General features: G+C 42.6%; 1 protein-coding gene across 3 annotated transcripts in view; it reads right to left on the reverse strand.

Annotated features, from left to right (window-relative positions):
- nrp1a (neuropilin 1a) overlaps window positions 1-17,430 on the reverse strand; it is a 58,239-nt gene that overhangs the window by 12,198 nt on the left and 28,611 nt on the right. For all 3 annotated transcript variants that reach the window (XM_068303985.1, XM_068303987.1, XM_068303986.1), the window contains exons 6-9: window positions 14,831-14,986; window positions 12,215-12,381; window positions 2,519-2,674; window positions 502-646 (exon numbers count right to left, since the gene is read on the reverse strand). In XM_068303985.1, the coding sequence (XP_068160086.1) occupies window positions 502-646; window positions 2,519-2,674; window positions 12,215-12,381; window positions 14,831-14,986 (624 nt within the window). The remainder of the gene's footprint in view (window positions 1-501; window positions 647-2,518; window positions 2,675-12,214; window positions 12,382-14,830; window positions 14,987-17,430) is intronic.

The following is a 17,430-nucleotide window of genomic DNA, read 5'->3' on the forward strand; positions in this document are numbered from 1 at the left end:
AGATTGTGGCTAAAGAGGGGGCCAAAACCAGATCAGCAGGAGGGATGGGACCAATCAGATCCCTCCCAGTTCCAGCTCTTCTCTGCTTGGCAGCTGGTGGCTCCATTTATATTGAATGAGCTACATCTAAACATGGGGTAACATAAATAGGTAATCCGCCTTCATGGGCCACTCCTCTATTATGCAGCAGCTTGCTTTAGCCTTCAAGCAGGACTCTCACAGAAATAGAACATCATCTCACACCTGGCAGAAGTAAGGTGTTTGTGCAACTTGGGCCAGGATGGGAAATACAGAGTATGTTACACAAAGCATAGAGATAAACTAGCGCATGTACAAAAATAACAGATTGAGTGCTATTGTTTGATTGTTGAGTGTTTCATATTTATTAATGTAACCATTCTATTAAAAAGCTGTATGTTCTCAGCAGCAGCCGTGAGTGAAGAAAGAGCTGAGATGTGTGCTCGTATGCATGCGGATCAGCAGGGATTCAGCAGGACCCACCTGATATCTTACATCCATACACCTCGAAGCGCAGTGCGATGCCTGTTTCCCAGGTAACCGGACGGATCCGGATGAAGCGTGTCAGCGTGGGTTTGGGCAGCATCGTCTTGGCAACGTCTGTCGGGTTGGTGTTGCCTTGAAAAACCTGTGATAGAGGAATAAAAAAGTAAATTATTGACAGAGTATGTTGAGTTTTTGATGCGGGTTGGGAAATTTCTCAGGCTCACTGAATCTAGAAATGAATAAACCAAAGCACAGAAAGATGTGAATTGAAATGAAGAATCTCAAATCTGATGATGGAACATAAAACAGCACGAGTTCTGTGATTGGTCGTATTCTTCACTGAGGACCTCATACAGAAGTATAAATCTAAGCATCTCAAAACACAATCATTGTAATGCTGTGCAACGTTGTGTAAATGTCACACCCAAGACTGGTTAAAATAAATTTTCTGTCACTCCGGAAATTTTATTAGCACTTCCTCTCGCTCCACATGCAGCGCCACAAACAAGCCCTGACCTGTGAAACCCGAGGCGGTATCTGTAACACTCACAAGACCAGACTGGCTCAAGATGGCCTTTTACTATCCTCTGGACTCAAGCTTGGTGGAGGTTTACTGCAGTGTCTTGTTTAAAGGTCAGATGTCACTGTTCTCCCCTGGGGTCAGTTGACAGTTTACTAGCACCATTCCACCAGGAATGGCCACCCAGCCAACAGCTAAACCATTCATCACAGTTCATCCTGCGTAACTAAATCACGCTGATGACCATGTGACCTTGTGAACTCCCTACAGAGTGACTACGTGGCATACTATATCCAGCTGGGAGCAGCAGGATGGACAGTTCACCGAAGACACACACTTCTGCCCACACAGCCTGCTGTCCCACGGCAACTGAGTCCCTGAACAATGTCAGTCGTCCACATCACTAAGGGACCCTGCAAGAGCCATCGACTCTCTTAAATGTCACAGCGAGCCTTCGCTCAACTCAGTAACAGTGGCTTTTTCTTTAAGAGCTGCGCCAAGACACCAAACTGCAGACTCAGCATGTAGCAAATGCCCTCCGCACATAAGCACTTCAGAGTCCAGACAGGCCGGAATCATCGCGGCCCCTTCAAGCCCTCACTGTCCAGAGATGACTGTGTGCTTTGGAGAAAGTATGACATAATCAGGGCACGTGTACGCTGCAGCTTGTTTGGATGTTCTGTTGTTGAGAGCTTCTTTCTGTACCACTTGCCACCTTACCTTATGGTATTTACATGTCACACACACAGAACTGTCAGGGACAGACATCTCACTGACCTTCTGGGCACCCAAGGAGGACGGTTTGTTTTCCTCCAGATGGATAAAATCTGGTCTGTTTGACAGGCTGTTCTGCAATCTATGGTTAGGGTCTGTCATGCTCTGGTCAAGCATGTCACCCCCCCTCCCCATCCCCTTCATTGTTCTTCATTCTCTCCTGGACACACCTCTACCAGCTGCTCAAACATGACGTGTTTCTTTCCATCCCCTTACCATTAAACTCCTGTTTGTCAAGTCTTTTGTCATCCCTGTTTCTTTTACTACAGCTTGATGGGTGTTTGACATACAACAGAGGCTACATTCCTTACATAATCCTAACTTCAGAGCTCTATGAGGAACACAGTGAGTACTCTAGTTAAAATACCAACCACTTACACACAGTGGGTACATTACCGCAACAAGGAAAGTACATAATTACATGTTGGACGACAGAGAGTCAAATATACATAAGGGTATTGGGTGTTTCCCCTTCTGTAATGCTTAATGTCAACTTGAACAAAACAGCAATTCAAGCTAGCAAGCTGCTGCACGAAGCTGAGATAGTTCTAGTGTACTTCAGGCTTAAGAGATGTTCTTATGTCATTGTCACTGGTCAGGTGGATGCAAATGTTAATTGCTTTTATGATCTGTCAGCTTTGCTTTTACAGCCTTCGGTGTGGTAAAACTGTATTGCATGACATTTTTATCAGGCAATTTTAATGAAATAGAGACCGCTACCTTCTGTTTGGAGCCTTCCTTCAAAGTGATCCAGTCTTCTCCATTTGAGCTGACATCCACTTTGTAGGTCTTCACAAAGTATACTTTCCGGGTCTCCTGGGAAATAGCGCCCTGGGTGCCGATGGCTGAGACAAACCGCAAGAACCCGAGGTCCACCTGTGGAGGGTGAACAAAGAGACAAATGACAAAGAGTTGCTTAAAATGGTTCATCACAAGTAAATGCCAGAGGAACTTTTATCTTTCCTGAGAATACTGATCAGCTGTGGTCACAGCAGCTGAAATACAGTGATCTTTTCTCTTCAAATGGATGAATAATTTTTCCAGAAAAGGCCATATTTAAAGACTATTTTGCATTCATAATGCACCAGCAAGCTGAAGAGTTAAAATAAAACCCCTCTATTAAATCCCCTTTGGCTAGAGCCTCATCAGCTGCTACCTGGAATTTAATAAACAGCAATGAAATGATATTCACATTAACGAAAGGGACACAGGATGACAACTTAATTTCCTGAGATGTGAGACAAGAGCTTATTGGATAAAAGTGAATGTTGAATAGAGCGAAGTCTGCAATCACATTATCAAAACTGGCCAGGAGGAAAGAGAGATGCAAATTGAATATCAAATATTGTGGCTTTAAAATATGCAGAGTATTATAAAGTAAAAATGAGCGGAGGTACATGACTGGGGGGTTATTGTACTTTTGCAGGGATACCACCAGAGGCAGTGGGGTCAGCGGTATGTGAGACTGTAGGGTCAAGGCGTGCTAACTATTCATATATTTTAGTAACATTAGTAACATTAAGACATTATATTGGACTGAAGAGGTTTCTGGTTTGCATTAGACATGGTACAGAAGCACCGATTCTGTCTAGCAATCATCATCCCTGTTCACAACGATAACCATCCCTGCTAAGGAAGGCAAATCACATGGTAACAGAGTCTTCCCTGTGTCACCCTGTAATTTGTGTCTGTGGTAAAAATAGTCTGCAAAGTCATGTTTTATTATTTTAATGCTTCCATCCGTTGCACAACTTCCCTTGGACTATTAGAACCTGAACAGAAATCTAGGAGTGAGTTCATATACTACTAATGACTATATGACAAATAAATCCACTACCCTTGACTTCTGTGTCCACATGCCTTCATCCGTTACAGAGGACACCATTGGGTACAGTGTAAAATTGAAAGGCTTTAAAAAAAAAAACCTCAATGTCTCAAAGTAGCAGCTTAATCTTAACAAGCGATAAGAGAGTCCCTGACAGACTAAGCTGACGATAATGAGGAGTAATGGTGTTGCGTGCAGAAGGCACTGAAACACCGAAGTGATGCAGGAAGCTCGGGTGGAACAGATCTCTGGATCACGACGAGAGATGAGGTCTTTGATGTTGACATGAGATGCGTTTGGACTCTGATGGATTGTGACCAGAATCTTGAGTAGATTACTGCATCAAGGGTATATGAGCATGAGTACATGGTGAAGAGGGACATCAGTGAAATCCTTTATGTGAGAGCAATTAGACAGATAGAAGGCTTAGACATATTTTAGAAAATTAAAGCCATGGTGATCTCCTGTACCTTCAAAAGACTTCACAGAGCTTTAACTTGTTAAAACCATAAATGGAAAGCCCAAAGCGGACTTTGTCTACTAAACTTATATCCAGTACTGTGCCCAATTTAATGACTCAGAGTAAAGAGCAGAAAAGGAACATCTGCATGCCACAGAATGCTCCTGCACCTCAGATTCACGTCTAGTAGTAAAAAGACCTAAACAGATGGGACTAATAAAAGAGATTCTACCATGCTACTCTGTCTCTCTTGGCTTCTGAAAGGATTTAATTGGATGGATGCTAACAAAAAGTCACATAAAGCGACAGAATACCTTTGTTCATGCCTATAAGCTAAAGGGGATTCTACATTATGTTCCAGAGTTGTTTTGGGTCCACAATGAGAGACAAAGTCAGATCCCTTCAGCTTCAGATGGTTCACATTTAATGATGGAGGAGTTGAATTCTTCTCGGCAGGATGAATAGCCACATGTGCCAGCACTGGATGGGGAAAGCATACTGGATGGCTGTGAGGATTGTGCCAGTGTATATTAGCCGAGGCAGGTCTTTAACCTTTATGTTCAAATGGCCCGTTTGACTCATTTCCAATTTGGACCAATGGCAAAGTGGCTTCTTGAAAAGGCTCATGTAAAATATGCTTAATAGGAATAGTTGGCTTTGGGACGTTTTCTCTGAAGGGATCTCATTAGGTGTAATGGAGAAGAAGAGCCACTGGGAATTAAATGAGAGGTGGGGCTAATTGAGAGCCGTTACGCTCAAATCTCAGAACCACAGCCTGCTCACATATGAGTGGGTTGAAGAGTTTTGGACTTGTCTAATGTTAATCAATATTATGGGCCAAATGGAAAGTTTATTCTGTTATTGTAAACTAATGTTTTTATTTATAGGGTAGCAATTTTTGAAGGGTTCCCTGCCAATGGGTGTGGTGTTCCAACATACTTTCATCACTTGTGGTTCAATAGTTTTAGGGTCCCGCAAACCACAGAGATGCTGGGGCAAACAGAAAATTGCAATGTTTAAAATGTCTTGGCAAAAACACTCACATTTAATGATACTGAATATATGTGACTTGACTTCCCAAAGGGCATCTGGGTAAGTTGTACTGGGATATGATGAGGGGAATAATGATGGAAGAGTGCAGAGGGGATGGAAAGAGGGAAAGCAAAGAGAAGTGTGAAGACAAGAAAGTCGGCAGAGCAAACAAGCCCCCCCCTCCCCGACAGTGATGCCTTTGAAGATATGAAGGACAGAAGCATGGGGTCTCTGCTCAAAAAGTGAACAGACTAGATCAATTTCACAGACTTGGGCTGATAACAGGCCCTGTGTAATGAGCAATGCATGATTTATTAATGGTAGGAACAGGGCAGAGGCAGCGCCAACAGATTGAGATTACAGACCGGTTTTAGACGACTGGATATAAAGTCTGTCCTACAATACAGACCAGGGTTAGAACCAACAGACGGAGATAATGATTACTGTGGGAACTCAATTTAGCCCGGAGCCACTGACAGCATTATATCTATAGACATAAACCAATAACCAAAATTTGGAAAACTGCAAGCAGTGCATGTTGGATCTGGTGTAAATAAATCATTCTCAGATGATAAACTATTTGTCATTGAGCCCCAAAAGGCTAAATCATGCCTAATGGGTGATGTAGTCACAACACGGAAGGCATGAATTATTACTCCTAATCTAGGATCTATAGGGACGTGCTGCATTTTGAAATGTTGCTGATCCATAAGAATGAATCTTGTGTCTGTTCCAGTTCCACCATATTAAGTGTGCGTTTGGACCGAAGCCCACCTACGGAGAAATGATACTATACATTCTGGGCATGCTGATGCACACGAACTCATAACTGGAGGGACACACATACCTTGAGCCATAAACATGCCAGCTGGGGTAAGAAATCATCCAGACTTTTCAGAATCTTTCCATAAATCGATATGCGAGCAGGACTTCAACATGTCCTTGTCTCACGGGAGTATTTTTCTCCTCTGGCACAGTCCAACATATGTTTGACTGTGTTTGTATGTGTCCATTATGTATACCCTACCCTCCAGTTCTGCCACAAACTGATTACTTAAAGCCCTTTGATTCACAACAGCTAGCATGAATAGTTGCAGTCGTCATACAGACTAATGAAACGAGAAAAGCATAAAGAGAATTAACTCTGCTCGGGCTTGTTAAAGCAGCTATTTAAAGCCTGGTGTGCAACATATTGGAATCAGCATCAATCATTTAAACAAGGCATATTTAAGTATGTGTGTAAGCGTGGGAATAAATGGTGGGAATTAGGCACAGACAGTGTATTTATGTCTTTACATGTATTTGTACAAGTTTGAATAAGAGCTTTTCATATCATCCCTCAACCACGGTGGCAGCTGTTTGCATGATCATTAGGTCTATCTAATAGTCAGTGCATTGTCTCTGTGCTGTATGAGTCAGATGTGCGCCAAGGCCACATGATATGTATTTGGGGATAAAGGTTAGTCATTGTTGTGTGGGTGCAGTGTGGGTTTACAATGGTGGGGAGGCGTGTTCAAGGAAAAGCAAAGGCTCAAAGGCTTTATCTCTTCCTGCTTGATTGGCTTAAGTGACTTGCCAAGAAGTTGCATGCAGCAATCCATACTCTGGGAGAAGTTTACAGAATACTTAACTTTAAATCCATTTCTCTGCTTCCCCCAACAGAGAGAGGGAAATAGTTTCCCTGTGTGTGTGTGTTTCTGTAGGTGTGTGTGTGTGTGTGTGTGTGTGTGTGTGGGCTGCTGAATAACCGAGCCCTCTAGGGAATGACTTCATTCGTTTTCCCTCACCAAAAACAAGAGAAATGCCAATGGTGAGAAAAGAGGAGCGCTCCTCTGTTTTCCGAAGTCAAACAAAAGCTTGTAGACAAACAACCAACCCCTGAAAATACCTTATGGATCTCAAAGCATGGGGTAGTTAAAAGAAATAAAACTAAGATGAAGAGTCTGTATCCTTGTTTTTTTTTGCATGCAAAATCTGATTATAATGTCCATTTTATGCATCTAAGCCCAAGCAGACATTTTTGATGACTGCATTCAGCTAGGTAACTGAAGCCCGGATGTTGTATTTTTGAACCAGCAGTCAGCAATCTGTTCACCAATTTCACCCACAGTAATTTGGTGGTGGAAGCTCTTTGGAATTAATCCTCCTGTCATGAAAATTGTATTACTCAACTGCTGCAGGACCTATGAGCTCCGCTCACGACCCTTCATTTATCACAATATTCACCTGACGGAATTACAGTTTATTTTTAGCCCCCAACACCTCTTTGGTGGCATTAAATTATGCATGTCTTCCCATGAGACCATCATCTGTTTTCCTGATGCAGAGGGATGTATAGGGCAAATAACATAATAAAACAGGTGATCTGGTTTGCTGTATGTGAGGTGAGCTCCAGCTCTGATTTAAAGTTTCAGCTACAGCTGATAGAGGAAACATTTTTAACAGTCATGTTATAAGATTTCCGGCCTTCTGACTCATCTTGAAGACTAACTCCAGGGTCGTTCTCATCCTTAGAACACACACATGAGTAAAGGTCTGAGTAATGGCTGCGGAAATAAAAAACAATGATCAGGAAGGAAAAGATGTCGACTTGAAGGTATGTCATGTCTGGGGGCTGTTCAGTGATACGAACCCAGCATATACAGCTGCTGATGACTATTCAGCGATGACGGCTGACTACAGGGCTCTCGGGCATTTCCCTCGTCTGTGGTGCAGACACTGAAAATGACACTGATTACGAATGAGCTGGATTTTTGTCTCCGGATACTTTTTGCTGCACTGTTTGATTTAATTACAGCATTCCATCCTTCATGTTTCGATTTCCAGTCCCACTTTTGGGCTACTCCACTCGAGTACGGGTCTCTATCCTCTCATTGATTTTGCAATTGAGAGTGAGGCCCGGGAACAACAAGGCACAGACAACATCCATTGTTTCCATTTTTATAACATGATGATGATGTCACTGGCAGCCCCGTGCCAGCCACAGCTCCTCTGCGCGAGCTAGACTTCATCAAGTGAGACACTAGTGTTAATTACCGGTCCATATTCTTATTACTCATCACTTGACGAGGCGGTAAGCCCTGAAACAGGGACATGAGTGAGGAGACAATAACGGGGACATTTCAGCAACTCAATGACCCAGGATAATTTAATGCACATTTGGATGAAAAGAAAAACAGGACATGGCAGAGTGCGCTGCTTCAGCATCTGCTTTCGCCTCTGCACTCTGGGCTGTGGAAAAGATAAACGCTACGATGTGCAATTAGTGGTCGTTCAGTTGGTCAGGTGGTGGAATAGAATATGTTATTTTTGCTAAGTGGTCTTAGTTTCGCTGTGATGTTTGCTTAGCTGTTCACAAACTGCAGCGTAAACCTGTGGCAAGTTTGTCTGTAAAGGGTTGGCTTACCTTGAGATCAGCAACACATGCTGCAGATAAAGGAGCATATTGAGTAAACAAACACCGATATGCTTCCCATGTTCAGCGTTTTCATCTATCAGAGGAGCCCGATTAAAGTATTTCTCTCATGGCAGGAGATAAGGGACTCATTATCTCTTCTTATGATTGTGCAATTTAAGTTATCAGATACATGTAGAGGGTAACAAATACATAAACACAGATGAAGCAATCCGGGAATAATGCATCCTGGTAAGAAAGTTGAAAATAGAGCAAAATCAACACAGATAATAGTCTGTGGGGTACACATGCACTGTATATTGCCATGATGAGATACTCAATAAAATGGCTTTCAGGTATTGACTTTTGGGTTCTCTCCAAAACAGTGTAAATTATTCATGGTCCATACATGTGCAATCAATGGCAGCTGCCTGAAAGAGATCCACTCTTGCTTTTATTGCATCATTCAGAAGTGGTGAGTCTACAGGCCATCAGATCCTTGTGCTGGTACAGTGCCTTGCGAAAGTATTGCCCCCCCAAGAATTTTCTGACATTTTTCTACATTTCAGGCTTTAAACTTAAAGATAACAAACTGAAAATATTTTTCAAGTATCCACAACATGTGACACACAATCATGAAGGGGAACCAAATTTATTCAACATTTTATATTGTGTTTACAAATTTAAAACTGAAAAGTAGGACGTGCAAAAGTATTGGCCCCCTTTGAGTTAAAACTTTGTACAACCCCCTTCTGCTGCGATCACAGCCGCAAGTCTTTTTGGGTATATCTCTATAAGTTTTGCACATCTTGGGACAAATATTTGCCGATTCCTCCGTAACAAACAGCTCAAGTTCCTTAAGGTTAGATGGAGATCGTTTCTGAACAGCAATTTTCAGATCTTTCCACAGCTGCTCTTTTGGATTGAGGTCTGGACTTTTGCTTGGCCATTCTAACACCTTTATATGGTTAGTTTTAAGCCATTCCATTGTAGATTTGAATTTATCTTTAGGATTATTGTCCTTTTGGAAGGTGAACCTCCCCATCCTCAGGTCTTTTGCAGACTCCAACAGGTTTTCTGCCAGAATCGCCCTGTATTTGGCTCCATCCAGCTTCCCATCAACTCTAACGATCATCCCAGTCCCCGATGAAGAAAAGCAACCCCAGAGCATGATACTGTAAACACAATATAAAATGTTGAATAAATTTGGTTCCACTTCACGATTGTGTCTCACATGTTGTTGATTTTTGAAAAAATATTTTCAGTTTGTTATCTTTAAGTTCAAAGCCTGTTATGTAGTAAAATGTCAAAAAGTTCTTGGGGGGCCAATACTTTCGCAAGGCACTGTATATTTAACAAAGACTGTCCAAGCTAACATACAGCTTCCAGGCAGTTCTCCTTGTCACTGACCCAGAGGAACTGACAGACCATGAATTCCCAATCTGATAATATACAAAGGTGTCCTCCACATGTACATATTTTCTTACTAATGTCACAAGCCAGGGATATTTATCTTGTAAATCATACTACAAACTGGGTAGTCTGCAGATATACTCATTTATTTTAGCTGCAACCTGCTGCAGAGACCCAGCTGTTCGTGTTCATGAGCTTCAAAGACAGCCATGCCTCAGACAGGCAGGATACATGTAGAAATCTTCCTCTTCTTGATGTAGATCTGTACACCTGAATTTAGAAGAATCGAGGGAAAAAGAACTGACAAATAAGAAGGAGCAGGTTTTGAAAGATTATTTCCTTTTTCTGCGCTCCATCCTTAAATCAGAAAACCGTTCAGAGGACATCTGTCCATCTTTGTGAACACCAAAGGACTGATTAATGTCCTGGCTAACCCAGCACTCAGTGCTGAACCATACCACAACAATCTAATTACTCAGAAAAGAGCACACAGACTCTAGCATCTTGCCCTCCTTTACTCTGTGCATCAGAATGTGGTAGCATTAAAATGGAGCACAACTCTAGATTATGTTTAAAACAAAAGAAGAAAGAAAGCGAGGACAAAGAAAATGCCCAGGAATCAAAAGGCCGGCAGTCATGAATAATAAAACTGTCTGCATCAAACCACAGTCAGGGAATGATAATGAAATAAATAATGAACTAATTATTATGCATCTGATGGCGCATGCAGATGATATGAACGTGCTGAGAGGAGCCCTGAGCTTGTTGCAACACCACAGACGAGCTTAGTGAAAGACGAAGAATTCTACTTTTTTAGTACCACTTGTGATAATTGGGCTTCTGCTCAGAGTGCTCAGCACAAGTGCATCACCCTTCGTAGAAAACATAAATTATGTGGCAACCACAGAGCTCGATCTTTTGGTGCATTTGAAATTAGAAATTAGACAAGCCCCGCTCAGTCTTTTGATATTGTAAGAATTAAGAAATCTGCATACCAATTAAAGCACATCCCTTTCAAATCCAGATTTTTCTTGCATATCAAATCTGCAATATGATCAGTCCGCAATCTATTGATTATTTCTTTGTTTCAAATCTGGGTTAGGGTTAGTATCTGGTGCAAAAAAGATATTATTGTTGTTCCTTGTAAAAAAAAGGCAAACTAATATACAGTAGTAGCATCCTTTGGTGTTGCGCTGCTTCATGCATCTGACTGTGAACAACGGACTTCTCTCTCAGACAGACAACTACTTTGATGTAACAGACTTTCATGTGCCACAAACACTTACTGCCACAGAAGTTTAGCCTCTAATTCACTCAGACACATGATGGGATTCTCCGCAGCATGTTATGGACCCTGCTAGACCCAAAAAGCCAGGAATACGTGCACACTTGGGAGACTGCACAGAAGCCCACACACATGCATGCTCAAACACTGATTCAATTACTCTGAGCGAGCAATGGAGGCCCTCAGGACAATATTTTCATTGCAATAATAAAGGAAAGGCTTGCTTATGGCCCTCCCAAAGTAAATATTTGGCTTTGGGTCAGCCTTATTATTTATCCCCTGAGGAATCAACGAACCAATGACTGTAGAAAAACAGCAGAGAAGAAAAAACAGTTTGAGCATTTACAAGGCCTGGAGGCTTTCGGTTAATACATCCAACATGTTTTAAATGCCTCTGTAGTGATGCTGTGCTTGTGTCCCTGGTAAAGGGGGGAGGGGGGTTGTCTTGGGATATACAGTATGATTTTCCCATTTAGAGATGGAAGGAATAAATCCTTAATCTTTCCACATAAACTTCGCCCGTTGGGTGATGATTGCTTTGTGCAGATAAGCTGACAGAAAGAAAAATATGACAGGACTTGGTTTGAGATGAAAAATCTGTGGGTGAGAGAAAGAGACTGGGTGGGAAACAAGAACAAAATCCCAGCATCCCCAGAGGCAACTGCTTTTATCAAGGAAAAGGGAAGATATCAGGAAAGACAGGAAGACAGAGGGGGAGAAAAGACACAGAAAGGTAGGTTGACTCAACCACATGACAGCCCGTCAGGACAGTTGACGTTCATCATCAAAAATGTTGAAACTCGTCAAAGTGAAGTTGCACCTTCAGTGAATGAAGGTCAGACACACAACGCTCCAACTGTCTTCCATAGCAGACTCCTCCAAAGCTGACCGACCTTCAAAAATGTACTGCAGGTGAATCTACCAATCCTGCCATGGTTAACTTTAGTTTGTACCGTTGGTGAGTGAAGCGACAACATTATACACGGAACTTGAATATAATTGCTTACCTGTATCCATTCTTTGTTTGAGTCCTCTGCTGGCGTCCAAGCATTTTCATAGTAGTTGAGTCGGGAACGCTCTGAGGACCAGCTGGGATTGTAGTGGGATGAGGCCATGATTTGGTCTGATGTTATCTCTCCCGATTCCATTCCCAAAGGGTCGCTGCAGTCAAAATCTAGTGGGGGGGGAGGGAGATGAGAAGAGAAGAAGAGATTTTTAGTTCATTTCAAAGCATTTAAAGTATTAAACTGTTCCCAGCTTGTGTTTCAGTGTCCCCAGATTCAGAGCTCATCTCTGGGGATGAGGACATCACATGACAGGCACTCAGCACTGCTGGCCGGAAAAGGAGAGCATGTCAGTGACGCCTCGGTTAATCCTTCCTGTTTCCTTCTCTTTAGCTTTTAATGGAAGCGGGATGGAAGTGTTCAGCATTAAGACATAAAAATGTCTTCATAAAACATTGAGCATGGGCTAAGTTTAAACCAGTATTAGGCATTAAAGTTACTTTGACCCGAGTTATTTCTTCCACTGAAAAGATCCCTCACTCACCCATGGGCAATTTATCTTCTTGCACACACAATGATTTCCTCAACTTTGTCTCTTGGGGGAGTTTAGATGAGTTTAATATCTGTAGTTTGAAGCAGTATATCACTCAATGGCCCAGGTATTCACAGTAGGAGGCGATTTCCCCTGTTTGTGTTGACATGAACCAGACGTTTCCACATATCCTGGGCTCCTCGGCCAAAGACTCAGAGGGACAAGCTTGGGAATGGCCTTTCTAACCCTTGGAGGTCAGACATGCTGACATCAATGTCCATAAAGAATGACTTGGACAAACCAATACCACCATTTAATCTGGAAAGGAACCCTATAATGTCACCACAATCAGAAGTATGCAAAGACACACACTGAAAACTGCATGCGTTCAATTATACTGTACTTCTCATTGTTTGTTTATTGATGGGGTTGTTCTTAAAGGACCTTGACAGTGTTTCAAATTGCAAACAGTTGAGTCACAAGTCTACTTTTCTTAACACAAAGCTACTACTGCCATAAACACATGGTGCTTTGCCCAACAAAGCAGTCATGTGCTCGTGGACACACAGGATGAGGAGTAGCTATGTGGCTGCTGCCTATGAGCTAACACAGATGGTCTTCCCATCTGCCACACTGCCAACACACCTCAGTCACTGGGTCAGTCTGAGTGTTTGCATTTACAGTGTCGATGCTTGGCTACATATGTACTGTACGTGATCACGTGTGGGAATGTGTTTGCGTCTCAGTATGTGGTTGAGAAAACCGTCTAGCACCTCTCCACTCCTATCTGCGTTTCTCTGTTCAACTGTTGTTCTCAGACCGACATGGTCTAGATTATACCACATAAAAAACTTGAAACATAAAACAGTGACTGCCTTTTGCCAAAGATTTTATGTGATCCCACATGTTTCTAACCAAAGTGGGGCTAATAGCTGAGAAGATAGCGAGAGTGAATGGGTGAGGAGAGGATGAGATCCACAGAAAAGGGGGAAGAACAAAAGACAAGGCCTCCTTTCATCAACTTATCACCTCTCATCAGTAGTTTTCAGCTAGAGTGTACCATTTCCTTGCAGAAGCAGAAACTCTAGTGTGTATTATACATGAGGGTATTATGAATGATTCAAGTGGTGTGTGTCTGGAGAGGTACAAAGAAAGATTCGAGATTCTTTGTATCTTGGATACATCTCGGTATGTGATGTAAGACCTGGCAACTCATGAACATTAACGTATTAGACCATTATGCCTCTTTATGGTGAATTTAAGCTTTTGATTTGTGTAATCTGATCGTAAAACTGTGATTAAAACAACATAAGTAAGTCTCATGAAAAATGACATCAGTGATTACTGAGCTCATTACTGCGAGGGAATGGTTGTTGCAGTCGTTGCACGTGTGTGTACTCAGAGTTCCCTTTGGGCGAGAGAAAATCCTTTTTGGAGATGATTAGTAGATTTGTTGTCATCCATCTCTATTCCTGTTCAAAGACTGACTATGTGTCTTTGGGGTGGTCCAGCCTCCGGACAGATTTATGGCTCCTACTAGCAGTCGTCTTCCTTAATGAAATGTTTAACCGAAGCATTTTGCAAAATGAGGTCGGCAGGTCATGCTCTGTGATGACGATGCTGCATGTAAAAGCCTCTGGGGTGTGTGTGTGTGAGTGTGTGTCCAAGGTGGTTATTGTTGCGGAAGCCTCCTTTTGGAGCGTGTCTCAACTCACAGTGTGTAAAAATGCTGTAAACCACGGGAGGCAGACTTGTACTCTCTAACACGTTCAGCAGGAGGTGTTTATTTAATAACTCTTAAGCTCTGTTAAATGTGTGGGAATTTTGTCATAATAGGACTGTGTGTGGCTTCAGTTACAGACAACTTTTGTTCTTGCTTTTCTTAATAGACCCATGGGGGTTACTTTATTGCCCTCTAATTCTTGCAAGTACCCATTTTCAATTCAATGCAGTGAACAAATTTGTGTGGACTTTGACTTCATTTTTGTTCTGCAGACCTGATATGCCTTTGCCTACTCCTGCTTTTGCCTTTTTGACACCCCTATCCACCTGATTGTTAGTTTTTTGTTTTTTTTACACCAACTCACCTTCTGGAACAGTTCTTTCAATGACGGTGAAGTTGGCAGAAAAGCCTTCCTTAGCGATCGCGCTGTCAGTGTTGATTGTCAGTGCCAGGATGCCGGTGTAGGAGATGATCCTGCCAGGAGTGTTCTGGCCACAGTACCTCCCGATATATGGACCAACTAAAAGCAGAAAGAAGCAGGAGAGAAAAGCACAGATTGTTAGGCTTGGGTTGACTCAATATTTGTTTATTTGCCACAGACATGTCAGACATGCATTTAACTACCAAACCCCCCCAGGAGGTGTGAAAACTAGTGTGTCATTGAGGTATAGCACCACATGTATTTTTTCACAGAACCCTGTAAAGAAGGCCTGGGAAATTGACTCTCAGCAGTCCGTGCCTGCTTGCTGGTCAGACACAAAGAAAGTAAGCTGGAAGAGGGATCTGTGGTGTGGGCAGGTCACAGTCTCAGTCTATTTGGTGGCTATAAATTCCTCTGAGTTTTGGTCTTTTCAATTTTTTAAGACTTGAGGTGGCGACGGCCATGGCCGGGTGAACTTTGTGAGGGAAGTGACAAGTGAATACGAGGGAGAGACAATAGAAGAGCAATAAAAACACAACAGGGACATGTTCCACTGAGCAGAGAAGAATGGGTAAGCAGGAAAAAGTGGGAGGTGAGGGGAGGAGGAACGTTAGGGGGAGACAGAAACATGGGGCAAGAATGATCGCGTAACAAGGGAGTGGGAGAGCAAAAGAGCACAATGACCTTGGCCTATGTCTGATGTGTGCTGTGATCCATGCACATTTGTATGTGTGTGTGTTCATGCTGGTGTGTGGGGACCTGCAGCTTATCTGTGATTAGTAATGCTGTGATCAGTGGCGAGTGACAGTCCTGCCTCCCTGTGGACCCCCGTCATCCAAAACATACGCCTTCCAGCCAAGCTCCTAGTGGAATGGCAAAGTGCAGACCGCAGGGACCGAGAGGCCTGGGGTGTGATGCCTCAAATTAATCTTCATAACCCTGGCTTTTGGTGCATGTGCGTGAGAATCTAGGTGTGCTTTTAAACCTGTTAAGGCTTGGGCTGAACAAAAAAATGCCATCTCCCAGATTATCTGCATGACTTCCCCAGCCTTATGAAATTTTAAAGAACCTCCCTATGAAGTCCTGCCTGCCTCAAGATTCCTCTGGGAAGAGGGACAAGAGAGTTCTTTCACAACACCAGTGTGCGGTGCGAGAACTGTAGATTGTTAAGACTGGGAGGTGTGATTTCCCCTGTTGTTTCACGGAGGCCTGCATTCGCCCGGACATCGCCCACCTATGCACACCCCAATGGCTAGCATGCCTCCAACCTTCTGTGCTAATGCACTATCGATTCAATAGGCACCATGGGAGCTGCCTGGCAAAAGCAAACATGCTATTTTTCTTCCATGGTGTATTTTTATGCACGGCTATCTGTCACATGAAATAACACTTGAAGGATGCAGAACCTCAGCATGTTGAAACGGTGGAGTCACTTCCGTTTCTGCTGTCAATACGCTCACTGTACTAAAGATTCTGGTCTCATTCGGCTTTATTATGCTTTACAGTTCAGCTTACAGGAGTAGAATTCTTCAAACTAATAATTCAAAAGAGTCTTATTTTCTGCTCAACAAACATTTGAAAGTTTTAATAAAAACATCAACCCACATGCAACAAGTCACACATGCAGGAGAGAAGACACAGATGGAAAAAGGAAATCATTGAAAGTGAACTGCAGACCTCTTCAAATCTATGGAGATTTTTGAACTTTTGAGCTAACTGACTTGAAAAGGTGGCTATGATTTACACTTCAACCTTATCACCAAGTATGTTAGGGGAGATAATAGTGATATGCATTAGGTTGGAAAACTCTTCCAATTTTCAGCCAATGACGGGCGAGAAGAGCTTTCATCTTATCTGCACCCTGAGCTGGAGTAGCCGGCAGAAAAACTGAAAACTTCAAGAGATGATTTTACTTGCTGAGTTCAAAGCGTCGCCCTCGATCGTGGAAGAGTCGCTTTGAACACGGCTCAACCTCTCGTTCTATCTCACTCCTGGTGTTTGAGATGGGTTTCAAAGATGCTGTTCTGCTGGGGTGTTTCATTGTGTGTGTGTGTGTGTGTGTGTGTGTGTGTCTGAATCTATACAAGTACAGCCTTTGCCCAACCTGGGGACAAGAAGGCATCAGAGTGGGAAACAAACAAAATCTTCAAAAGGAAAGAATCATTTCTGTTAAGATTTTTTTCATGTCTGAGAAGAAGGGCAACAACTTAATAAAAATGAAAGCTTAAATGACATTTCTAATTCCCAATACTGATTCTAACAAATCCAGCGGTACAATGTATCCAGTGACAGCAAAAGGAAGGGCAGGGGGCTGTTGTAATAAGGAACTGTTTGACACTGAGAGATTAACCATTCTACTCATGATGACTCTTGGACTCCTGCCAAGCATGGTTAAACTTGTGAGTCTACTGGCCTATATAATGCTATCGCATTGAATAAAAGTTGTTTACTTCATCAGAAAAAAATCTGCGGAAATCAAGTTAGAGCTGAAGTTATCCACTCTACATAACAGGATAACAAATTTCTGAATGGTGGACTTATGC

This window comes from Antennarius striatus, chromosome 20 (assembly GCF_040054535.1).
Source record: "Antennarius striatus isolate MH-2024 chromosome 20, ASM4005453v1, whole genome shotgun sequence".
In the NCBI taxonomy this organism is placed as follows: Eukaryota; Metazoa; Chordata; class Actinopteri; order Lophiiformes; family Antennariidae; genus Antennarius; species Antennarius striatus.